Raw genomic sequence first — 24,585 nt, 5'->3', positions numbered from 1 at the left:
TCTCTCTTTGCCACTCCCTTACTTGCATGTGCGCACATGCTCTCTCTCTCTCTCTCTGTCTCTCAAAACAAACTTAATAAAAACACACACAAAAACTGGAAATGATCAATAAAACCAAATGCTGGTTCTTAGGAAGAAATTAATGTAATAGGCATACCTCTATGAAGACTGACCTATTTAAAATGATGAAAGGTATACATAAATAATATTGAAAAAAAAGATATAGCTATGGATTCAATTTAAAAAAAATTTTTTTAACGTTTATTTATTTTTGAGACAGAGAGAGACAGAGCATGAACAGGGGAGGGGCAGAGAGAGAGGGAGACACAGAATCTGAAACAGGCTCCAGGCTCTGAGCTGTCAGCACAGAGCCCGACGCGGGGCTCGAACTCACGGACCATGAGATCGTGACCTGAGCCGAAGTCGGACGCTTAACCGACCAAGCCACCCAGGCGCCCCGGATTCAATTTAAAATTAAAGCCACATAGAACAGGTTGGAAACATGGCAGAATAAACATGTTTTCATTTCCACAACATTCTGAAATCACATTAAAATGATAATAGATAATTGTATGGGGCACCTGGCTGGCTCAGTTGGTGGAGCGTGTGACTCTTGATTTTTTTTGTTTTTTAACACAAATTCTATGGCAAAGGGAATTAAGGCGGATAATTACCTGACATTAACATAGGAAGAGTATTTTGGAGTATTCAGGCCAGTATAATCACAGGGGTCTTCGAAGTGGAAGGGGGAGGCAGAAGAGAGAGTGAAAAAGAGGTAGATGAAGCAGAGTCAGAGAGAGATGCTATGTTGCTGGCTCTGAAGATGGAGGAAGGGGCCATGAGCCCCCAGCAGCTTCAACACCCTGAAAATGGGGCACCTGGGTGGCTCAGTCGGTTAGGCATCTGACTCTTGATCTTGGCTCAGGTCATGACCTCACCGTTTGTGAGATTGAGCCCTGCGTCGGGGCAGGGAGCCTGCTTGGGATTCTCTCTCTCCCTCTCTCTCTCCCCCTCCCCCGCTTACTCTCACTCTCTCTCAAAATAAATAAACTTAAAAGAAAACTCTGAAAATGACAAAAAAAAAAAAACCAAACAACTAGATTCTCTCCTAGAGCCTCCAGTAAGGAACTCAGTCCCGCCTGTACTTCAATTTTAGTCCAGTGAGATCTGTGTTGGCTTTTTTTTTTTTTTAACTCCTGTTCTTCTCCATTACTTTTCCCCACTGTCCTTTTAGGTTTGTCCTCCTCCTTTTTTAGCTTCATAAATGGAACTCGTGGGACACTGGGCTGGCTCAGCCTGTAGAACATGTGACTCTTGATCTCAGGGTCGTGAGTTCAAGCCCCACGTTGGGCATGGAGCCTACTTAAAAATCAATCAATCAATCAATAAAATAAAAATGGAACTCTTTATGCATTAATTTGGCATATTTAAAAAAAAACGCATTCAACACTATGCACTGTTTTCGTGATTCCATTTTAGACGCATGTCACATGTTTTTACACGTATTTTATTGTCATTGAGGTTTAACTTTTTCATGATTTCCATGAAGATTTTCTCATGAACTCATTGGCTATTTAGGGTTGTATTTTTAGTTTTCAGGTGTATGTTTTTGTTTCAGGGCGCGAGGGAGCGTGGGGCGAGCGGAGGACAAAGTGCAGGCTAACAGCACCCCCCCCCACCCCCAGGTGGGACATGTGTGATATTCCTTGGACACTCCAGGCTACCCCCAAACAGGAAAGGACAAAAACAAATGGTTAAACTGATAAGAGCCTCCACCAATTTACCAGAAAAAGGCAGTCCCATCATAGCCTGAAGTCCAGGAACTCCCAAATGTCTTAACGTTGAGTGCTTTGCTGGAGGGAAAGACAACTTTAGCTTGACGATAGCTAGGCCTCCAGTAAATCTTTAGCATGTGAAAGTCTCTTTGCAAACTCCCTCTCCCCCCACTCCATAAACCAGTAACCCCCCCCCCCCACACGCACACTTACAGTGCCGCTCTGCCTGCCCATGGGTCCTGTCCCCGTGCTTTAACAAAATCACCTTTTTTTTTTTTTAAATTTTTTTTTTCAACGTTTTTTATTTATTTTTGGGACAGAGAGAGACAGAGCATGAACGGGGGAGGGGCAGAGAGAGAGGGAGACACAGAATCAGAAACAGGCTCCAGGCTCCGAGCCATCAGCCCAGAGCCTGACGCGGGGCTCGAACTCACAGACCGCGAGATCGTGACCTGGCTGAAGTCGGACGCTTAACCGACTGCGCCACCCAGGCGCCCCAAAATCACCTTTTTACACCAAAGACGTCTTCAGGAATTCTTTCTTGGCCGTTGGATCCGGACCCCACAAACCCCCCAATCACCCCAAAAATTCATCACCAGTGCAGAGCTAGATGTTGGGCTCGAACCCACAAACTGTGAGATCATGACCTGAGTCAAAATCAAGAGTCGGATGCTTAACTGACGGAGTCATCCAGGCGCCCCCCATCTTAATTATTTCAGATTAAGTTAAAAAAAAAATGTTAATGTTTATTCATTTTTGAGAAAGAGAGAGAGAGAGAGAGAGAGAGAGAGCAAGCGGGGGAGGGGCAGAGAGAGAGGGAGACACAGAATCCAAAGCAGGCTCCAGGCTCCTAGCTGTCAGCACAGAGCCCGACATGGGGCTTGAACTCACAAACCACGAGATCATGACCTGAGCCGAAGTCGGACACTTAACCGACTGAGCCACCCAGGTGCTCCTGGATTGTTCACTGTAAACTGGTTAATTTTATGTGAATTTCACTTCAATTAAAAAAAAGCTTAAACAGGGGCGCCTGGGTGGCTCAGTCGGTTAAGCGTCCGACTTCAGCTCAGGTCACGATCTCACGGTACGTGAGTTCGAGCCCCGCGTCGGGCTCTGGGCCGATGGCTCAGAGCCTGGAGCCTGCTTCCGATTCTGTGTCTCCCTCTCTCTCTGCCCCTCCCCTGTTCATGCTCTGTCTCTCTCTGTCTCAAAAATAAATAAACGTTAAAAAAAAATTAAAAAAAAAAAAAAAAAAAAAAAGCTTAAACAAAATTACCACATGATTTAGCATTTCCACTCCTAGGTATCTCCTCCAGAGAAATGGAAGCCTGTGTCCACACAAAAATGAATGTTCATGGCACCATTATTCGTAATAGCCAAAATGTGGAAAGAGCCCAAATGTCCATCAACTGATGAATGAATACACAAAATGTAGTATGTCCACACAATGGAGTAGTATTCAGCCATATTGAGAAAAGTACTGATATGTGTTACAGCATGGATCAACTTTGAAAACATGCTTAGTGAAAGCAGGCAGTAACACAATACCACATATTATATGATTCCATGGATACGAAATGTCCAGAAAGGGGTAATGTATAGAGACAGAAAGTTGAGTGGTTGCCAGTGAGGTGTGGGGCACGAGGGGGAATAGCGGAGAGCGACCGCTGGTGTTTATGGGTTTCTTTTTGGGGTGTTGAAAATGTTCCCCTAAAAAAATTCTAGTAGAATTAATGTACAGTGTTCAATTAGTTTCAGGTGTACAATATAGTGATCCAACAATTCTGTATGTTACAAAAATGTTCTTGAATTAGTGGGGATGGTTGCACAACCTTGTGAATATGCTAAAAGCCACTGGAGTATATACTTTAAAATTTTTTTTTAACGTTTATTTATTTTTGAGACAGAGAGAGACAGAGCATGAACAGGGGAGGGTCAGAGAGAGGGAGACACAGAATCTGAAACAGGCTCCAGGCTCTGAGCTGTCGGCACAGAGCCCGACGCGGGGCTCGAACTCACGGACCGCGAGATCGTGACCTGAGCCGAAGTCGGCCGCTTAACCGACTGAGCCACCCAGGCGCCCCTGGAGCATATGCTTTTAAATGGTGACTATGAATATATTCGTACTGAGATATGAGCTGTATCTCACCAAAGCTGTTACAAAGAAAGAATAAATGGGAGATGAGAAAGGAAGGACATTGAGTGTGCGGTTTTTCTTGGTTTGGCGAGAGGGAAGGAGAGAGAAATAGCTAAAGAGGAAGGCTGGGTCGACGGAAAAAAGCAAAGGACCGATTGCCGTAAAAGTCAGCACAGGGGGTTACCTCTGTGTAACCTCTACGGGTGGAGGGGTGTAATCTGAAGAGGGTGCACTGAGGCTCCTTGAGTGTTCTCAGTTTTGTATTCCTTGACCAGGGTCGTGGTTATGCGGGTGTTCCTATGCAATTACTTGTTCTGCAAAGTTGTGTTTTATGTGCTTTTCTGTATGTGCATCTTTCTTTTTTTTAGTTTTTTTTAAGTTTATTTATTTTGAGAGAGAGTCGGTGGGGGGGGGGGGGCGGGCAGAGAGAGGGAGAAATAGAATCCCAAGCAGGCTCCGCACTGCCAGTGCAGAGCTGGACACGGGGCTCGATCTCATAAACTGTGAGATCATGACCTGAGCCGAGATGAAGAGTCAGACGCTTAACCGACTGAGCGCCACTTTTTTTTTTTTTTCAAAGTATTCTCTACACGCAACGTGGGGCTCGAACTCATAACCCAAGATCAAGAGGCGCATCCCCGACTTGTGCACTTTTGTTATGGCTGTGTCTCTATTGCTTAAATCAATGCCTGGCATATAGTGGAGGCTCAAAAACTACTTATTAAATGCATGTCCACAGCCTCCAGTCTAGTCCAGTCCACCATCCTGTCACCTGGACTAGTGCTCCAGCCTCCTAAGTGGTCTCCGTGTCTCCTGTCTGGTTCCTTGAATCCATTCTCCACACTGCAGAATTCTCTTTTTAAAAATTCAAATCGGGGGGTGCCTGGGTGGCTCAGTTGGTTAAGCCTTCAGCTCAGGTAATGATCTCACGGTTCGGTTCGTGAGTTCGAGCCCCACATCAGGCTCTCTGCTGTCAGCACAGAACCTGCTTGGGATCCTCTGTCACCCTTTCTCTCTGCTCTCCCCCATTTCCACTCTTTCTCTCTCAAAAATAAACGTTAAAAAAAAATCTCTCTCACTTTGTCCTGCTCACATTCATGCTCTCTCTCTCTCAAAAAAATTCAACTCTGATCATCTCACTTTCTTTTTTTTATGTTTATTTATTTTGAGAGAGCACGTGCACATGCATACAAGTGGGGGACGCGCAGAGAGAGAGGGAGAGAGAATCCCAAGCAGGTTCCATGCTCAGCTCGGAGCCAGACATGGAGGCTGGATCCCACGACCATGAGCTAGATCCTGACCTGAGCCGGAATCAAGAGTCGGACACTCAGCTGACTGAGCCACCCAGGTGCCCCTTCACTTTCTTTTTTAAAACCCTTTGACGGCATCCCTTTGCCATTCAGATAAAGTCCAGAGTCCTTAACGTGCCTCGCAAGGTGTCTGCTCTTTGGCCCCTGATTACCTCTTTCCTGCAGCCGTGCTGGACTGCTTTGTATTCTTAGCCCAAGCCAGTCACTCACTTCAGGTCTTCAGTGTGTACTTATCCCTCTGCCTGGGATACTCTCTCCCGCTCCCCTTTTAGGTCTCAGTTTGAGGGTCATTTCCTAGGGCAGCCTCCTCTGACCTCTCAGACTAGGTTAGCTTCTTTAGAGCAATCTTATCTCTGCTCACATGCTTGCTTTCCCCTCCCCCCTACATACTTTAAAAAACTATTTGTGGGGCACCTGGGTGGCTCAGTCGATTGAGTGTCCTACTTTGGCTCTGGTCATGATCTCACAGTTCGTGGGTTCGAGCCCCACATCGGGCTTTGCGCTGATAGCAAGGAGCCTGTTTCGGATTCTCTGTCTCCCTCTGTGCACACTGTCTCTCCCTCAAAAATAAATAAAAGTTAAAAAAAAAAAAAACACGATCAGCAAAACTAAAAGGCAACCGACCTAATGGGAGAAGATATTTGCAAACAACATATCAGATAAAGGGTTAGTATCCAAAATCTATAAAGAATTTATCCAACTCAACACCCAAAATACAAAGAATCCTGTGAAGAAATGAGCAAAAGACATGAATAGACACTTCTCCAAAGAAGACATCCAGATGGCCAACCGACACATGGAAACATGCTCCACATTACTCAGAATCAGGGAAATATAAATCAAAACCACAATGCGATACCATCTCACCCCTGTCAGAATGGCTAACATTAGCAACTCAGGCAACAACAGGTGTTGGCGAGGATGCGGAGAAAGAGGGATGCTGTTGCACTGCTGGTGGGAATGCAAACTGGTGCAGCCACTCTGGAAAACAGTATGGAGGGTCCTCAAAAAATTAAAACTAGAACTACCCTATGACCCAGCAATTGCACTACGAGGCATTTATCCACGGGATACAGGGGTGCTGTTTCGAAGGGGCACATGCACCCCCATGTTTATAGCAGCACTATCGACAATAGCCAAGTATGGAAAGAGCCCAAATGACCATCGATGGATAAATGGATAAAGAAGATGTGGTATGTAATATGCAATGGAGCATTACTCAGCAATCAGAAAGAATGAAACCTTGCCATTTGCAACTACGTAGATGGAACTGGAGGGTATTATGCGAAGTGAAATTAGAGAAAGACAACAACCATATGACTTCACTCATATGAGGACTTTAAGAGACAAAAAAGATGAATATAAGGGAAGGGAAACAAAAATAATATAAAAACAGGGAGGGGGACAAAACAGAAGAGACTCTTAAATATGGAGAACAAACTGAGGGTTGCTGGAGGGGGTGTGGGGGGGGATGGGCTAAATGGGTCAGGGGCACTAAGGAATCTACTCCTGAAATCATTGTTGCACTATATGCTAATTTGGATGTAAATTTAAAAAAAATGAAAATTAAAATTAAAAATAAATAAAAATATTTGAAAGAACAAATGTTTAATTTCCACCTATGAAATGAAGTTGCACCATTTAATTAAAGGTGATAAAAACTAGTTCTGACTTTTAAAATGTAATCATAAACTGGTAAATATGAAAGATATTTTGAGTACACTATTGATGCGTGTGCTTTTGTGGTTACGGTCCCTTTTAAGAAAATGCTGGATGTTGTGGATCCTAAGATTAATGCTCATTTGCATGTATCTTGTATATTCTTAAGATTCAGAGGCAGGTATTAAACAATATGTGGAGTAGTAGACAAATGTCTTTCTCCTATTCTTTCTCTCAGCACTTTAAGACCAACTTCTTAGGGAGCCTGGGTGACTCAGTCAGTTGAGCGTCTAACTCTTGATTTCTGCTCGGGTCACAATCTCAACGGTTGGCAGGATGGAGCCCCACGTTGCTTCAGGCTCTGTGCTGACAGCGGTAAGCCTGCTTGGAGTCTCTGTCTCTCTCTCTCTCTCTCTCTCTCTCTCTCTGCCTGTCCTCCACTCACATGCTCTGTCTTCCTCTCTCTCAAAATAAATAAACATTAAAAAAAAGACTTCTTTTTTTTTAATATAATTTATTGTCAACTTGGTTTCCATGCAACACGCAGTGCTCATCCCAACAGGTGCCCTCCTCCATGCCCATCACCCACCCTCCCCTCCCTCCCACCCCCCATCAACCCTCAGATTGTTCTCAGTTTTTAAGAGTCTCTTATGGTTTGGCTCCCTCCCTTTTTTTCCCCTTCCCCTCCCCCATGGTCTTCTGTTAAGTTTCTCAGGATCCACGTAAGAGTGAAAACATATGGTATCTGTCTTTCTCTGTATGGCTTATTTCACTTAGCATAAGACTCTCCAGTTCCATCCACGTTGCTACAAAAGGCCATATTTCATTCTTTCTCATTGCCAAGTAGTATTCCATTGTATATATAAACCACAATTTCTTTATCCATTCATCAGTTGATGGACATTTAGGCTCTTTCCATAATTCGGCTATTGTTGAAAGTGCTGCTATAAACATTGGGGTACACGTGCCCCTCTGCGTCAGCACTCCTGTATCCCTTGGGTAAATTCCTAGCAGTGCTATTGCTGGGTCATAGGGTAGATCTATTTTTAATTTTTTGAGGACCCTCCACACTGTTTTCCAGAGTGGCTGCACCGGTTTGCATTCCCAGCAACAGTGCGAGAGGGTTCCGTTTCAGACTAACTTGATCTGTGCCTTCAATCTCATCCCTGGTCAGTTCTAGAGCTTAGTCTTCAGCAGCATTCTTTCTCTTTCATCTTTTTCTCCTGGACCCTTTCCATCAGCTTAACTTCCTGAATATCAATTCTCAGGAAGGGTAAAAAAAAAAAAAAGAAAAAAGAAAGAAACATTTTTATAATTCTTTTGCTCCTCATCACCATGTATCTTTCACGACACTTCACTCTCTTCCTTTGCCTTCCATGACAGTGTTCGCTTTTTTTTTTTAGTTTTTTTTTTAATGTTTATTTATTTTTGAGAGAGACAGAGACAGAGCTTGAGCGGGGGAGGGGCAGAGAGAGAGTGACACAGAGAATCTAAAGCAGTCTCCAGGCTCTGAGCTGTCAGCACAGGGCTCGAACCCATGGGCCGTGAGATCATGACCTGAGCTGAAGCCAGATGCCCAAACGACTGAGCCACCCAGGCACCCCGACAGTGTTTGCTTCTATTTCTCCATCTGTGTCCCCACAGCGTCCTGTTTCCTGTTTGGCTGCTTCTTTGTCTCATCCCTTGAGTGCTGTTTCCTCTGGCCATCCTTTCTTAAACCCTTTCCCAATAGGTTATGACGTATCCCCACTGGACTTTATCCATTCTCTTATAGAATGTATCACTTTGTAGAAAGTAAAACGATGCTTCTGAACTCCGAGGCTGGGATTGGGTTAATCCTGAGAGATCGACCCAGTGCACTTTTTCCCTCCTGCTTATCACACCTGCCACTGTTTGATGTCCAGCTCCGTGAAGACAGGGGCTGTGTCTATCTTGTTTGCTAATATCCCCTATGCCAAACATAGTGCCTGACACACAGTCGCCGCTCAAAGAATATATATTTTTTTAATTTTTTATTTTATTAAAAAATTTTAATGTTTTTATTTATTTTTGAGACAGAGCATGAGCAGGGGAGGGGCAGAGAGAGAGGGAGACACAGAATCTGAAGCAGGCTCCAGGCTCTGAGCTGTCAGCACAGAGCCTGACGAGGGGCTCGAACTCATGGACCATGAGATCATGACCTGAGCTGAAGTCGGACGCTCAACTGGCTGAGCCACCCAGGCGCCCCTCAAAGAATATATTTAAATGGATTAATGAATGTGAATTTAAAAACTCTAACCCACAATTAATTATTGCATCTCTTTCCTGGGATCAGCACAAATACTAATCAGTAAAAATGTATTCATCATTTGGTCTAAGTGGCCTCCCTGCCTCGTGTCTTCCATCTTCCTGCAATCTATCCAACAGCCTGTGGCCCCAGTAACATTAAAAGAAAAACAAAAAGCCTGGGGGCACCTGGGTGGCTCAGCTGGTTAAGGTTCCGACTTTGGCTCAGGTCGTGATCTCGCAGTTCATGAGTTCAAGCCCCACATCGGGGCTCTGTGCTGGCAGCTCGGAGCCCGGAGCCTGCTCTGGGTTCCGTGTCTCCCTCTCTCTCTGCCCCTCCCCTACTTGCTCTCTCTCTCCCTCTCAAAAATAAACATTGGGGAAAAAAAAAGTCTGATTGTGTTCCCTTCCCCAAACCTCTGCTGTCTCATTACCTACAGAATGTGGTCAAAGCTCCTTGGCCTGGATTCAAGGCTTTGGCCCCAGTATCCCTTTTCAAGCGTCTCTGGGTTTATTGTTTATTACATGCCAAGCACTGGGCTTGTCCCTGAAGACTTCACAGACTGGTTGGGAAGACAGGTACGTAGATGACCGTGATCGGCTCCGTTACAGTCTGTGAGGACACGGTTTCAGACAATGGATTATAAAATGCTGGGTTTCTGCCCTGCGAACTTGGTTTACAAGTTGGGTCTAGCGCTGCAGTGTCCAGTATAGTGGCTAACTTGCCACACTTCAGGTCCTCAGCTGCCACATGAAGCTAGCGGCTATCATACTGGACAGCACAGCATAGGCCATTTCAATCGTTCGTGGAAGCAGGGTCACCTATGGTGCTTTAAAGAGAGCAAGGACCATTTCCCAGACACGCACCCTGCTGCTAGCTAGCAGCTCGCCCACCCGATCCTCCCACTCACCCCCCACCCCCCAAACACACACCTTGACTGGGGCAGGTTTTGAAGCAGTACAGGCTCCCAACAGAGATAATGCACGGAAGGTACTTTTGTAAACTACTAAGTGATACAGAAACGTGACACGATAGGTTCAGTTCTTGCTTTCATCACAGCTTTGATTAGTTCTAGCAACTTCTCGCTCTTCTTTCCAACTTCTCCCCTCCCCGGAATTCATGCCAAAGGGTTCTGAAAAGTTATGTTACACCCAGGCAGCATTTATACCAGGCAAAAATCCAGATTGTACCTACCTCGAGGCTTTTACAAGCCATCCATCCAGGAACCTACTTCACCACCCGCCTCTTCCACTCACTTTCCCTAGAAAGGAAGGACACGGCGCATTACGCTTTCCAAAACAACAAAAGTATTTATTTTGAGGTATGAGAATAATAGGAAAACTAAGTGATGGGGTTTGGACTCTCATCGGGGTCTTCTGGGAAATCGGAAGCACCACCCACTTCCGCAGCTCGGTGCTTCTCCAACTTAGCAATCAATTCTTTCGCTGGATTGAAGACGCCATTGGTCTGCTGGTCACAGACATAGCAGCGAGGGGTGGTGCGGAAATGCTGCAGCGCACAGCTCTCACAGAAATAATGCCTGCACTTGGTGACAACTGGATTCTGGAAGGTCTGGCGACAGATGAAACACTTGAATGGTATTTCCTCATCATCGCTTCCCACTTCATAGTTTTCATCCTCATAGACGCCATAGCGACCCTCATCAAGCTCACGTTCGATCTGCCACCCATGCTTGTAATCTGAACGGTCATGGAGGAACTTGCAGCTGTCTCCGAAGCCGCAAAAGCCAGTCTCCTTGTAGTCTTTGCAAATGTCGGGCTGGTAATCCCAGCGCACGGTGGCGCGTAGATGCTCGGGAGCTCGGATGGGGCCCTTCCTCACCATCCCGGAGGAAGCATTGCCCATAGACGTATCCTTGGGCTTCATGTATTTCTGATAATTATTGATCCCCCGATAGATCTTGTCATCTTCCTTGCCCCTCAGCTCCTCCTGGATCTTCTGGCTGCGCTCAAAGATGGCTTGCGCGTCACGCTCCTTCTCTGTGTCTAGCTCGTAGACCGCAGTCGCGCCCATATCCTCTGGTCCCACGGGCTTGGCCGAGCGGGTGGACTTGTACACCACGCCAAGGCTCTCGGGCTCGGTCGCCTCCTCCTCGCTGCTCAAGTCGCCGTAAGCCTCCTTCTGTTTACCACTGCCACGAGTCTTCTGTATCATCGGGTTGTGGATCGCCCGCTTCTTTTCCGGGCGAACCACTGTGTTGCCTTCGTCGCTGCTGCCGCTGCTGTCTCCGGACTCCTTGTCGCAGACCGGGCGCTTTCTGCGGCCCGCAGCCCCTTTTCGTGCACCGGGCTTTTTGAAGAGGAAGGTGCACACCTGGTCCGTGGTCTTTCCCGGCGAAAGTTGCTCTGCCATTTTAGAGTCCCGAGCTCCGGAACGGCTATGGCGTGCTCGGCCGCGCGGGGCCTCTTCACGTCATCGTACGTCGCGCGCCCGGCCGCCAGTCGGAGCCAACCGGGCGGCCCAAAGCCGACTGCGGGAGCGCTAGGGGGCGACGGGGCGAGCGCGCGCCACCCCTGAGCCCCGTCGGCCTCCGTCGTTTCCTCCGGAGGCGTGTGCGGCCCCGCCCCGCTCGCAGCTTGCCGCGGAGCCTACCGGGAAGGGTCCGAGGCCGGGTCACCTTTCGGGGGCCGGGAAGGAGGGGCTCGGTCCTGGCAGCCGCGGCGCGATGTGGTTCGAGATTCTGCCCGGCCTCGGCGTCATGGCCGTGTGCTTGGTCATCCCCGGCATAGCCACTGCGCACATCCACAGGTTCTGTAACGGGGGCAAGGTAAGGCGGCCTCTCCGGCGCGACGGCTGACTCCGCGGACTGGCGTTACGAAACGGGCCGCGGGAGGCCGTTGGGGCGCGGAGCCTCTCTGGGCTGGGGAACACCAGGGGCGGCCCTCCCCTTTCTTAGTGTCGCCTGCAAGCGGAGGCTTGCGGAACGAAACCCGACGGAAACCACATCCTCCTCTAGCAAGAAGCAGCTAGTTGTCGTGCGAAGAGTGGGCTAGAGGGCAGAGTGGGTTCGGGGGGGGGCTGGAAAGGTAGATTAGAAGGTAGGTCCGAACTCCTGGGCGTCAGTCTAGTCTTGCCTCCGCTTCCTCGGATCTCTGATCTTTCTTGCTGGATGGTTTTTTGTTTTTTGGCTTTTTTTAGTTTCTCGCATCCACATCCTGGTAGCTTCACGGTTTTTTACCTCCCTACCCGTAGTTAGGTTTTTCCCCTGACATTTTTTTATCCCCCACCTTTCCCCCCCCAAGCCTCTAGGTATTTACCGCAAGATCCTGCTTTTCACATCAGAGTTGTAATTTTCTTCTCCTTCTACTCGTTCACGTTATTTCTAGAGTGCAGGGTATAAGTGTGTTTGCTTTCTGGTTTTGTGACTTTTCTTCACGTGTGATCTGCCGCTGTTGTTTCCTCTCATTAGGGTCCCAAAAGGAAACGAGTAGTCAGGTGTCTTTAAAAAAAAAAACAAAAAACAAAAAACAGGGGGTGGGGGCGGGGCGAGGGGAAGGGGGAAAGGGGAAAAAAACCAGATGCTGGTTAAAATATAAAGGGTAAGAACTCATGGTTACCATCTTAATTATGAAGTTTAATGATCCGATTTTATCTAGGATCCGGTCTTAATATCGATTTGGTTTTTGTTTCAGTGATGATTCCTTTTCTAGAATGTCACTTATAAGTTCCGATAGCCCTCTCTTGGGTCATTCATTTTCATAAACATTGTGCAATAATGCTTTCTTTTAATTGTAGGAAAAAAGGGTTGCCTATTATCCGTATCAATGGAGTTTGATGCAAAGAGACAGGCGCATCTCTGGAGTTAATCGTCACTATGTGTCAAAGGTAAGATAGCTCTGATGCTAGCCATGTGTCGTTGAGATGGGTTCTAGTAATGTTTTGCCAAATGTCTTACAGTGCTAATTTCCTTTGTGTTTTTTATTCTGTGGATTGTCTGCCTGTGCCCTTTGCTTGTTCTTTTTATACACACACCTACACATATATGTTATTTACATGTAATGACTATTAATCTTTTGTCTGTTGCATATGTGGTAGATCTTTTCCCAAGTCTGGCTTCTTCGTTTTATGATGTCTTTCATCACATAGGTTTGAATTTTGGTGTTCAGTTTATCATATTTTGTCATTCTGGATTTTGGCTCACAAATGATTCTCCTACCCAAGATTATTTATATATTTTAAAAATTCCTCCAAAAAAAAATATATATATGTATATATATTTACATTTAGTGCTTTGACCCATCTACAGGTCATTTGGGGGTATAATGTGAAATCAGATTTTAACTGTACTTTTTTCCAAGGGATAGCCAGTTGTCACAATTGTCCATTTGTAGAACAGTCCGTTTTTTTTTTTTAACATTTATTTTTGAGAGACAGAGAGATAGAGCATGAGCAGGGGAGGGGCAGAGAGAGAGAGGGAGACACAGAATCCAAAACAGGCTCCAGGCTCTGAGCTGTCAGCACAGAGCCAGATACTGGGCTCGAACTCACAAACCTGTGAGATCATGACCTGAGCTGAAGTCAGACGCTTAACTGACTGAGCCACCCAGGTGCCCTGAACAGTCCATTTTTTAATTTGAAATACCATTCTAATAAACTAAATTTCCATATACACATGGTCCTGTTTCACAAATACACTTTTCCGTACTCCATTAGTTTGCCAGTTCCTGCCCCCAATGCCATAGGTTAAAGAATTACTCTAATTTTAAATTTGATTGAATCCTATGGAATTGCAGTTTTTTGTAGATACAAAATGGCCAAGCAATAGCATTTTAATCTGATAAACCTAATAGTATATTCCTACATCTTGTAGGAGTTCATCTCCCATTATTCTTTTAAAAAATTGTAGTTACTTTTTAATATTCTCTCCTGGCTCGTTTATTCTTCACCGTCAACCTAGGTTAATATGAGTTTCATTTTATAGATGAGAAAACAGGGTCGGTGACTATAAATAACACTCTAAGGACTCAAGCTAGCCTGTCAGTATAGTGCTGTTTGAGAATCTAATGTAATGAACGTGACGATCGATCTCTACTCAACTAAAGCGGTATTTCTCAAAGCACGGACCAATAACCATCACGATCAGTTGGCGTGGGAGATAAAATGAAGATTCCTAATTAGAATTTCTACAGGGTGGCTCCCTGGGCCATGCAGTTTTAATTTCTCGCAAGGTGATTCTTCCCGCAATAGTAAACAAAATACCTGGACTGTGTTATTTTAACACTTGGAAGAAATGTCATCGCTGATTAATCTTTTACTCTATGGTTTCTGAGGTTTTTGGTTGTGAGCTAAGTAAGAAAGAGTGGGTCTTCTGAATAAACAGTGTCTTGCTTACAGAGCAAGAGTTCTGGAGGTGGGGGGTCCCTGACCTTGAATTCTGGCTCTGCCACTTTCTTACTGACTTAAGCAAGAGACTTTTAAGCAGTCTCCATTTGTCCATGTGTAAAAAAGTAGAATGAGGTTGACAGTATTTTCCTCACGTTGGCTGTTATTATTTTTTTTTAATGGTTTTACCTTACTGTCCTCTCTCTGAAGGATCCAGATGGTAAATAGTTGCTTGACTTTAGTTCTGATGGGGTGGGTTGGGGGGGGGGGTCTTTTCATATAAAGTGATATGTTTGCTGCTGTCAGAAAATGAAAACTAGACATCTTTATAGCTTGCTCTTTTTACTTTAGTGATTATAAAATTCAGTTCACTTTATTGTTGCAGTTAGAGAAATAAGGGATGTGCAAGTACTTTCTTTAATACAATGCCATTTGGGGACACTGGAAGTAAGGGTACAGGCATACCTCATTTTATTGCACTTATCGATACAGTACTGTGCTTTTTTACAAATTGAAGGGTTGGGCGGTCCTGCATCGAGCAAGTCCGTCAGCGCCATTTTTCCAACAGCATCTGCTCAGTTCGTGTCTCTGTATCACCTGTTGGTAATTTTTGAAATATTTCAAACTTATTATGAATATATTTGTTACAGTGATCTGTGGTCAGTGCTTACGACTCACTGAAAAGTCAGGTGATGGTTGCATTTTTTAGCACTAAAGTACTTTTTATTTTTAAGAAAACATTTTTTAGCACTAAAGTACTTTAAAATTAAGGTTTGTACACTGTGTTTTTAGACCTAATGCTATTGCACAGTTAAGAGACTACAGTATAGTGTGAACATAATTTTTATATGCACCGGGCAACCAAAAAATTTATTTGACTGACTTTACTGACGTGGTCCGGAACCAAACCTTCAAGATCTCTGATGTATGCCAGTACATGCACATCTTTGGTGGGAACAGAATTCTCACATTTTCCTTTTTATACTGTTTTTCAGGGTTTGGAAAATATTGATTAAAGAAGCCTTTTCCTGACCGATGAAGATTAACTCAGTTATGCTCATCTGCCCTTTCTAGAAGGTTATGCAGTCTATCAATGTAGTACATAATAAAAACAAAAAAGCAAAATCACAGGCTTTCTCTACTTTTTTTTTTAATAGTACTAAACAATCTGAAGCAATCTACCCAGTGTAGCTGTATCACTTTAAAAAAAACTAGGGGCGTTGGGTGGCTCAGTCCGTGATCTCACAGTTCATGAGATTGAGTCCCACGTCAGGCTCTGCGCTGACAGCACAGAGCCTGCTTGGGATTCTCTCTTTCTCTGTCCCTCCTCTGCTCGCTCTGTCTCTCTCTCTCTCAAAATAAACTTAAAAAAAAAAAGAAGATTTTTCCTCTTAAAAAAGTAGAAGGCAGCTGAGGCTTAAAATGATAGATGTAATGTACACCAAGCACCTGTCAGTGCCTAATGTGTCGTAAACGGTGGTAGTTACTATTGGAGTAGATAGGAATACATTAACAAAGACCTCATTCCTTCAGCGGTTGCTAGTAAAATATAGTTCCTTTCTAGTTCCTTTTCTGGGTGATTCCCATTGTGTTAAGTTCCAGGTAGAATGCTTTTATATGAAGTTTAAAGTGTTTAGTGATCTCTACACCCGACATGGGGCTTGAACTCAGAACCCTGAGATCAAGGGTCGCACGCTCTTCCTACAGAGCCGGCCAGGCGCCCCCAGGTAGGATGTTTTTAAAGCTGAGCTTGCACCCTGAACTTCCATGCACTCTGCATCTGACACATAGGATTCACTCAAGTGCCGATTGTTGTCTTAGTGGGGAGCAGCGGCAAGACTCGTCATTCTATTAAAATGAGTACACTGACTGCTTGAAATAAACACTGGCACGTTCAGCACTAAAGGTAAGCAGATAATCTGAAAAGCTGTAACCCCTAGAGACATGGTGCTGCCCCGTGTGTGTAGAGGTGTGTGTAGATCAACCCCCAAGGCGGCCACAGGACCTGTTCTCTTCTCCATCTTAACGTCTGACGTGACCTGTCCCGCTGTCGCACTGTGCGCTTTCCATTGAACTCCTGCCGCCGGGCAGGGCTTACGGAGGAAGCAGGTGGCGGCGTTCATGCTTCGAGCGTTATTCTCTGTTGTGCTGCCCGGGGATGAGAAACTGTTCAAGGAAAGCCACGGCCCCGATGACACACTTCATGCAACCTCTAGTCCGCATTTAGCACCACACAGGCCTCACTTTGTTGACCGTCATGAAAACCGTCTCTGGGACGGAAGAGGCAGGGGGTAAGGATGGGGATGTAGAAGACCTTGACAGCATTACTAAATCCATCGCTAAGTCTCTGGATTTTTAGGTCTGTTCTGTCTACTGTGCCTCAAGGTGGGGATCATCCACTAAGGGTATCTGCTTAGATGGATTCGGGGCTGTTCAGTGGAGGGCCACAAAATGACAGGTAGAAATCAGTCGGTCAGGTTCAGCACGAGGGTCTGAATCCTTCACCTCCCTCTTTTCTGGCACCTGCCAATGAAATTTCACTTCATCATTATAGTCTGCGGCCAGGGAGTGAACCAGGTGAAAACACCGAAGTTAGAAGATGACAGTCGTTTGGTAGCCTGCGTCTCCCTCGATTCTTTGCAGGTGCAATTAGCCAGAAGTGTTTTCTTCCAGCAGCTCTGACGGGTGGTCAGGGCACTGACCCCTCTCCCACCCCTGGTCCATAGCCACCTGCTCTTCAGGTTGAAATGATGCTCGGGAAATGACGCCATTCATTTGGTTTTATTCACTATCTTTAATTTTTTAACTACTGTAGTCACACAGCTCAAACATCTAACAATATAAGGTATTCAGTGAAAAGACTTGTTCCAACGCCCTGCCCAGCCCCTCCCCATCGACACACCACCCTGGAGGGTCTCTCTGTGTGCGCATACGTACAAACACACGTCGGTAAGCGCGTAACAGCTGACACACAGTTTACCTTTACGTCACTTGTTTGGAAGAATGGTTCTTGCTTGAAATTACGTCTGCCAGGTTGCTGTAGCTATTTCTAGGGTCAAATAACAGTCGATAGGAAAAGACTTTGAAAAAGGTTAAAGGTCCTACACGTTCAGAAGGGGAGGAAGAGGATGATCCTGCCCTTTGGGAAGCATTTTTAAGTGGAACATTTATGAGAAAACCTTCTAGAATCAGCAGTCCAATTCCTTTTTCTTTTTTTGAGACAGAGCTCTGCGCAGGCGCGGGCAGGGGAGGGGCAGAGAGAGAACCCCAAGCAGGCTTTGCGCTGTCAGCGCAGAGCCGGATGCGCGGCTCAGGACGCTTAGCCGACAGCCACCCAGGCGCCCCAGCAACCCAATTTCTAAGGACCCTTAGACATTTCGTCCAAACTCCCGTTCCTCAGAGGAGGAAACAGAGGCTCAGGGGCGGGAAGCAATCACTTAGCTGGGGCGCGAGTGGGAGCAGACTCCTGGTGTTCTCACTCCCAACCCAGCGTGCTTTCATCTGTTCTCGGGGGTTCGCGTCTGTAAACGCCGCTGAGTAAATGCTGCCTGCCAGGCACTGTGCCTCAGACTCGAATAAGACACAGCCTCGCCCTTCAGGAGCTCCCAGTAGCGTGAAGGGCAGTTGATGACAGGATGGGGTGAGGCGTGCCCAGAACGGAAGCTGCAGAAGGTGCGGGAGCACGGAGGTGGGGCTTGAGGAGGGGGGAGGGAAAGGCCACGGGCTTAGGGTAAGTCTCCGGGCGATGCCTACGCTGCTAGGCACGTCTTGAAGGTTGGGTAGGATTTGCGAGCTAAGCAAGCGAGGGGGAGGGCACGGCACGCAGAGAAAGGGCATGAGCGTGGGCGCACAGACTGGCACGGCCGTGTGGGAAAGAGCTATGAGCTGTTGTGCCCTGGAGCGGAGCGTGGGGCGGGAAGGAGGGGGGAAGAGGGACTGGAGAGGCCGGCAGCGCCGAGAACCCGAGGGGCCTGGTCTGTCTCCTTCAGGCTGTCAGACTCGCTTCCTGGGGCAGCTGGGAGCCCCTGCAGGGCGGGAAGCAGGAGTGAGATGGTGACGGGCCCATTCCTGCCTGGCCGCGCTGCAGACCGAGGGACAGAAAGCCGTGCTTCAGCCCCGCCCCCGCCGCGGAAAGTTTACTTTTCCTGGGGCGCTGCTGACACCTAGTGGAACGAGGCCAGCAGTGCTTCTAAACCTTCTAGGATGCACAGGACGCCCGACCCAGGACGGCTCCTTTTCCGAAGGGCTGACGTGTGCCGTGGAGCCTCAGCGCCGGGAGGGCTGATGTGTCAGGCGGCCCCGCCGCCCGTCGGCTGTGTGACCTTACGCAAGTCACTTCACTGCTCTGAGCCTCAGGTCTCCCATCTCTCACGTGAGGATAGTATGTGCCCCGCACACGTCCCTGCGGATATGAGACTGCCACGAAGTCATGTCCGTGAAATGGTTTGCACCCACAGCACATGCGGAAGGGATCGTTGCCGGCACTGCACGCACCCCTCGAGTGGCTGGCCAGTCCACCCCTAGGTCCCCAAAAGTCTCCCAAGTGTGGCGTCGGGGGGGCCCCTGAGGCCCAGCGTGTAACCAAGTGCAGGGAGCGGTCTGGGGGTTCCCTCTTAGAATGAGGGATCGCAACTAAGGTCTTTCCAGAGCACTGCAAAGACAACAGGCCTTACAAAGCTCAACAAAGACACTGATCGCTCTGAAGGTATTTTCTGAAAGCAGAGAGGAGAACCGGCTTAACGCCACCGCCACCCTGAGAACCAAGTGCTGGCTTACCCCTCTCAGCAGCTGCCACTCGCTCCCTTCCAAGGGAAGGTGACGAGTGGCTCGGATTGAAGCCGGCCATCCTCGACAGGAAGCTTCTGGATGAAGGTAGGGGGTGGGGGCTGAGTGCTGAGCACCACTTGCTTTTCCAAGATTTCCTCTCGTGCTGATACTTCTGTGACCCGAGAACACAAATTTTTATACCAGCCTTTTGTGAGACACAGGACACAAGGAACAGTTACAGAGCTTTTTCTTCCCAGGTTATGTCGATGTGGACGTCAGATACCCAGAGTCTGGCTCTCAGCTTCTGGGCTGGGGTCTGTGTGTGCTTGTGGAATGCCCCTCTCCTCCCCTTAACTCATGCACAGCCCGCGGGCATACTGCGCTGGGGTTCACCATGCTCTTAGAACCTTCACGTTTTGGGTGCACTGTTGCTCAAAGACAAGAGAAGGAAATTTCTGTGAAGAAATCCAGGGCTGTGTTTGCACACTCTGATTGCTAAGGGTCTCCCTGGCATATCTGTGTGCCCTCGGTGTCCGATGCTGTTGGCTGGAATACGCTTCCCCACCCGCAAAGGCCCTTTTGCAACAAAGAGCCAAATCACTGCTTTGGGGATTTCCACAAATCTTCATTCGTGATTACAGCCCAAATTGTTCTTTTCTGGGCACGGCTTGAGAAAAGGGCCAGCCGATCTTACTTGTATAAACCCATGCAACTGGGAAGAAAAGGCCCTGTAACTGTTCCGTGCTTTATTGGGATACATTTTGTTTCCTCTGTTGTCCTGTTTCTTGGCAGATGTTCTTCAGTCCCAGAAGACAGGAAGATAAGATTTTGCCTTCTGGGCCTAATACCTTGTGTTTCTAAAGGCCCGAACAGGGTAGCCCCCTAGAAGCCCACTGCCCTCTCTTACCTGTAAGAGCCCCATCTTGGGGCGCCTGGGTGGCTCAGTCGGTTGAGCGTCCGACTTCGGCTCAGGTCATGATCTCACGGTTCGTGAGTTCGAGCCCCGCGTTGGGCTCTGTGCTTCGGATTCTGTGTCTCGGTCTCTCTGCCCCCTCCCCTGCTCATGCTCTGTCTCTCTCTGTCTCAAAAATAAATAAAACATTAAAAAAATTTCTTTTTTTTAAAGAGCGCTGTCTTTGGGGCGGGGTGGGTCAGGTCTCTACAGCAACCTTGGAATTTGTATCCAGGGCCTGTAAGAGCGGCCCACCGTACTTACGACCGTGGATGAGAATCAGGGCATCACCGTCAAAAAGTCCAGCGATCCGAGGGGTGCCTGGATGGCTGTCAGTTAAGTGTCCGACTCTTGATTTCGGCTCAGGTCATGATTTCAGGGTCGTGGGTTCGAGCCCCACATCGGGCTCTGCACTGGCAGGGCAGAGCCTGCTTGAGATTCTCTCTCTCTCCCTCTCTCTGTTCCCCCCTGCTCATGCTCTTTCTCAAAATAAATAAATAAACTTAAAAAAAAAAAAAGTCCAGCGATCCAGAAACCGCTCTGCCACAGTGCTTTTGTTCTGAGCAAGGCACTGTTCAGTGAGGCACTCACTCAATGGCAGACCTGTGTGCTCAGGATGGCTGGAACATTCTGAGAGGTCACTGGGCAGCACAGTGCTCAGGGTCCCTGACCTTTAATGTTAGGGGATGGGCCTCAGCTGGGGAAAGGCCCTGGGCCTCCTACCTCCTCCTGCCCCTTGCTGGGACAGTCTGGTGGCCTTTTAGACTCGGAGCAAGAAGGTCATAGAGCCATACTGGCTTAGAAGCTGCCCAAACCCAACGTGCCCTGCCACATTTGACTTACTAGTTGTCTCTCTTTTTAAAAATGTATTTATTTTAAGGGAGAGAGAGTGCAAGTGAGGGCAGAGCAGAGAGAGGGGGACAGAGGATACGAAGCAGGCTCCGCGCTGACAGCAGAAAGCCCGACGTGCGGCCCGACCCCACGGACCGCGAGATCGTGACCCCATCCGAAGTCGGACGCTTAACCGACTGAGCCACCCAGGCGCCCCCCTGGTTCTCTTCTCGCGTGGGCCTGCCTTATCTTCCCAACTAGACCATCAGCGCGCCGAGGGTGGGGGCCTTGTCTTCTGCTCCCCGTCACGTGCCCCCAGTGCCTGCCGCCCGTGCTTCACAGATACGAGGATAAATGAGGCAGAGGGTGACGAGGTGAGCGTGAGGGTATTAGCGGAGGGGAGGGCAGAGACTGAGCAGGAACGAAAATGACTGCAGGGACAGAGGGAAGAATCCAATTCGGGGCCCACGGTGTGGACTCCCTCGGAGCGGGCCCCCGACTTGAGCTCTGGCCTCTCTTCCCTGTGCTCTGATGTCACCCACCTCCCCCCGGAGGCCTCTCCCCACCCTGTGCTCAACTCGGGGAGAAGCTAACAGAGACCTGGGGTCTCCAGAGCAACTCTCTCTCGGGAGCACCATATCCTTGGTACAAATTCACCCCCACTTCCCACACGCAGGGCCAGTGAGGTGCCTACCTCCCTCTCCGCTGGCGCTGTGTCCCGTGAGGCAGCCTCGGGACGCCCGGATGGACAGGGCGACGCCTGTCCAACAAGCTCTGCCCCTTGGTCTCCACGGAAGGGGATGCAACACCCACTCACTGCGGACTGGCCTTCCGGCGGCCAAGGAGGCGCCCTCGGCGCGTTCTGGAAGAGCCCCGTGGGCTTCTGAGGCGGCACGTCTGTGGGCACGGGCTCCGCGTGCTCTCAGGTGAACACAGGCGCGTCACTGGACCGCACGCTGGTGTCCGAGCCGGGAACCAGGGCTTGGGGGCTCCGAGGAGGCAGGGCTAGGTGAGGGGAGGCCCGTGGAGAGGTGGGGTGGGGGCAGCAAGGTGTGGACTTGGGGCTTCCCGGTCTGCCGCATCCATCTGCTTCCTGGGGAACCAGGGGCTGGGCTGGGCTCGTCCTCCACCGTCCCGCTCGCTCCTCTGCCTCCGTCTCCGGGCCACACACACCTGCGCCAGGGAGAGCGAAAGCATCCGGCGTTTGGGAGAACCTGTCGCCGGCACTGCCCGAGTCCAATCTGGAGAGCCCGGGGCCGGAATCTGTGGCTTAGGTCAGGGGCTCGACTGGGGGAGGAGGTCAAGTCCTGGCCCACGGAGTTCAAGCTCCCACTTCAAGGAGGCGCCTTCTCTCCCGGCCTCCCCCATGAAAGCGTTTTGCCTACAAGGAGTTTCTCGTCGGGGCGCCTGGGTGGCTCAGTCGGTTAAGCGGCCGACTTCGGCTCAGGTCATGATCTCGCGGTCGGTGAGTTCGAGCCCCGCGTCGGGCCCTGTGCTGACAGCTCAGAGCCTGGAGCCTGTTTCAGATTCTGTGTCTCCCTCTCTCTCTGCCCCTCCCCTGTTCATGCTCTGTCTCTCTCTGTCTCAAAAATAAATAAACGTTAAAAAAAAAAAAATAAAAATAATTAAAAAAAAAAAGGAGTTTCTCGTCACCTGGCCGCCTGTCCTTCTGCTCCGGGCCGTGAAGGATCCCAGCACCCGGCCTCCTGGGCCCGGTTCTCACCGCAGGCCTCTCACCAGCTCCCCCCCCCCCCCCCCCCCTTCTTAGGAAAGGCCCTGCTGCCTTCGGCCACACACGAAACCTTGACACAAAGGAGGCCGGAGCTCTGCCCTTTGGGAACGCGGCTGCCGTGGATCCGGGCCCATCGTGGCCCTCGAAGGTTCACGGCAGTTGGTCTGGCGGGCCGCATGGGAGTCAGACCAGCGAGTGGCACCGAGGCCGGTCATCAGCACCGGGAGTGTTTTTGCTCTGGAGCCCGCGTGCTCACCAGCGACAGTGTCACGCAAATCCCTTCCTGGCTTGGCTGCTGGGCCTTGGGCCTAAACGGCGAGAGCTCAACACACTCATTTGTCCCAGGCAAATTCGCCCAGCGTTGGGGGAGCACTGGACTCGGACTCCTCCACTCCTCTGTCTCCGCCGTCACGACGGCGCTACCTACGGCCTGTTGTGCACTTTCGGTGTGCCTTTCCTTCTTGTTTTATTTTATGTTTTGAATGTTTTTACTTATTTATTTTGAGAGAGAGAGAGAGAGTGGGGGAGGGGGAGCAGAGAGACACAGAGGGAGAGAGAAAATCCCAAGCAGGCTCCACTCGGTCAGCACAGAGCCCGATGCGCAGCTTCATCTCACAAACTGTGAGATCATGACGGGAGCTGAAATCAAGAGCCAGTCACCTGGGGCGCCCGGGTGGCTCAGTCAGTGAAGCATCGACTTCGGCTCAGGTCGTGATCTCACGGTTCGTGAGTTCGAGCCCCATGTCGGGCTCTGTGCTGACCGCTCAGAGCCCGGAGCCTGCTTCAGATTCTGTGTCCCCCTCTCTCTCTGCCCCTCCCCTGCTCGTGCTCTGTCTCTCTCTGTCTCAAAAATAAATAAAAACATTAAAAAAAAAAAAAGATTCCCATTGCACACATGAGGCTCAGAGAGGTGAAACAACCTACCTAAAGTCACACAGCCAGTACGTGGCAGACCTGGGACGTGAAACCCTTTGTCTGCGATCAGGATCAGAGTCTGAGTCCCTGTAAGCCACAGTACCTACCCCCTCGTCCCTCCCCAGTCCCGTTGCTCTACCTCCCGCACTATCTTGGGGGCAGGCTCCGTGCGTGGGACCTCGATGTGTGTGCCGGCTTCCGGGCAGTGAGCTGAGCGTTTCATCCTGGGTGAGGAGGGGACACTCAGCGAATCACCTTCCTTTCTTTACTGCTACTGAGACGGATTGTCCGAGGGGCGGGGAGCCAAGCACTTCATACACAAAGCACAGTGGTTAAAAGCAGGGGTTGTGAGACGGAGGGACTTCACGCATCAATCAAATTAATAAAACTGGGTCCTAACGTAGGGTCAACGACTTTTGATTTCACCGCATAAAAAAACATTTTCTACTACTACCGCTATCAATAATAATGCTAGAAATAGTATCTAACCATCGTAAAGACAGCTTATGATGCACCAGGCACTGTTTTCAGTCTTTTTTTTTTTTAAGTTTATTTATTTATTTTGAGAGAGAGCAAGCAGGGAAGCGGGGGGTGGGGTGGGGAGAATTCCAAGCAGGCTCTGCACTGTGCAGAGCCCGATGTGGGGCTTGAAGTCACGAACCGTGAGATCACAGCCTGAGCCGAAATTAATAGTCGGACTTCGGTTCAGGTCATGATCTCACGGTTTGTGGGTTCGAGCCCCATGTCGGATTCTGTGCTGATGGCCCAGGGCCTGGAGCCTGCTTCGGATTCTGTGTCTCCATTTCTCTCTGCCCCTCCTCCGCTCATGCTCTCTCTCTCTCTCAAAAGTAAACAACATTAAAAAAAAGAAAGAAATTAAGACTCAGATGCTCAACCA

The 24,585-nt window shown here is 48.8% G+C and overlaps 2 protein-coding genes across 2 annotated transcripts; one reads left to right on the top strand and one right to left on the bottom strand.

Annotated features, from left to right (window-relative positions):
- Positions 1–10,431: 10,431 nt before the first annotated feature.
- RNF113A (ring finger protein 113A) lies at positions 10,432–11,643 on the bottom strand. Its single transcript, XM_019421859.2, has one exon. The coding sequence runs from the start codon at positions 11,518–11,520 to the stop codon at positions 10,489–10,491; it is 1,032 nt and encodes a 343-aa protein (XP_019277404.1). The 5' UTR covers positions 11,521–11,643; the 3' UTR covers positions 10,432–10,488.
- A 69-nt stretch (positions 11,644–11,712) lies between these two features.
- On the top strand, positions 11,713–15,618 carry NDUFA1 (NADH:ubiquinone oxidoreductase subunit A1). The gene is made up of 3 exons (XM_019421860.2): positions 11,713–11,935; positions 12,904–12,993; positions 15,486–15,618. The coding sequence occupies exons 1-3, from the start codon at positions 11,834–11,836 to the stop codon at positions 15,504–15,506; spliced, it is 213 nt and encodes a 70-aa protein (XP_019277405.2). The 5' UTR covers positions 11,713–11,833; the 3' UTR covers positions 15,507–15,618.
- Positions 15,619–24,585: the final 8,967 nt, after the last annotated feature.

Source organism: Panthera pardus, unplaced genomic scaffold (genome assembly GCF_024362965.1).
Source record: "Panthera pardus isolate Hobbes unplaced genomic scaffold, ASM2436296v1 HiC_scaffold_27, whole genome shotgun sequence".
NCBI classification, from domain to species: Eukaryota; Metazoa; Chordata; class Mammalia; order Carnivora; family Felidae; genus Panthera; species Panthera pardus.
This window is presented reverse-complemented; position numbering and strand designations above follow the sequence as displayed.

Coding starts and splice junctions, on each gene's coding strand:
- RNF113A (XM_019421859.2), bottom strand. CDS start 11,520: ATGGCAGAGCAACTTTCGCCGGGAAAGACCACGGACCAGGTGTGCACC.
- NDUFA1 (XM_019421860.2), top strand. CDS start 11,834: ATGTGGTTCGAGATTCTGCCCGGCCTCGGCGTCATGGCCGTGTGCTTG. Junction 11,936..12,903: donor GGTTCTGTAACGGGGGCAAG/GTAAGGCGGCCT, acceptor TTTTAATTGTAG/GAAAAAAGGGTTGCCTATTA. Junction 12,994..15,485: donor ATCGTCACTATGTGTCAAAG/GTAAGATAGCTC, acceptor ACTGTTTTTCAG/GGTTTGGAAAATATTGATTA.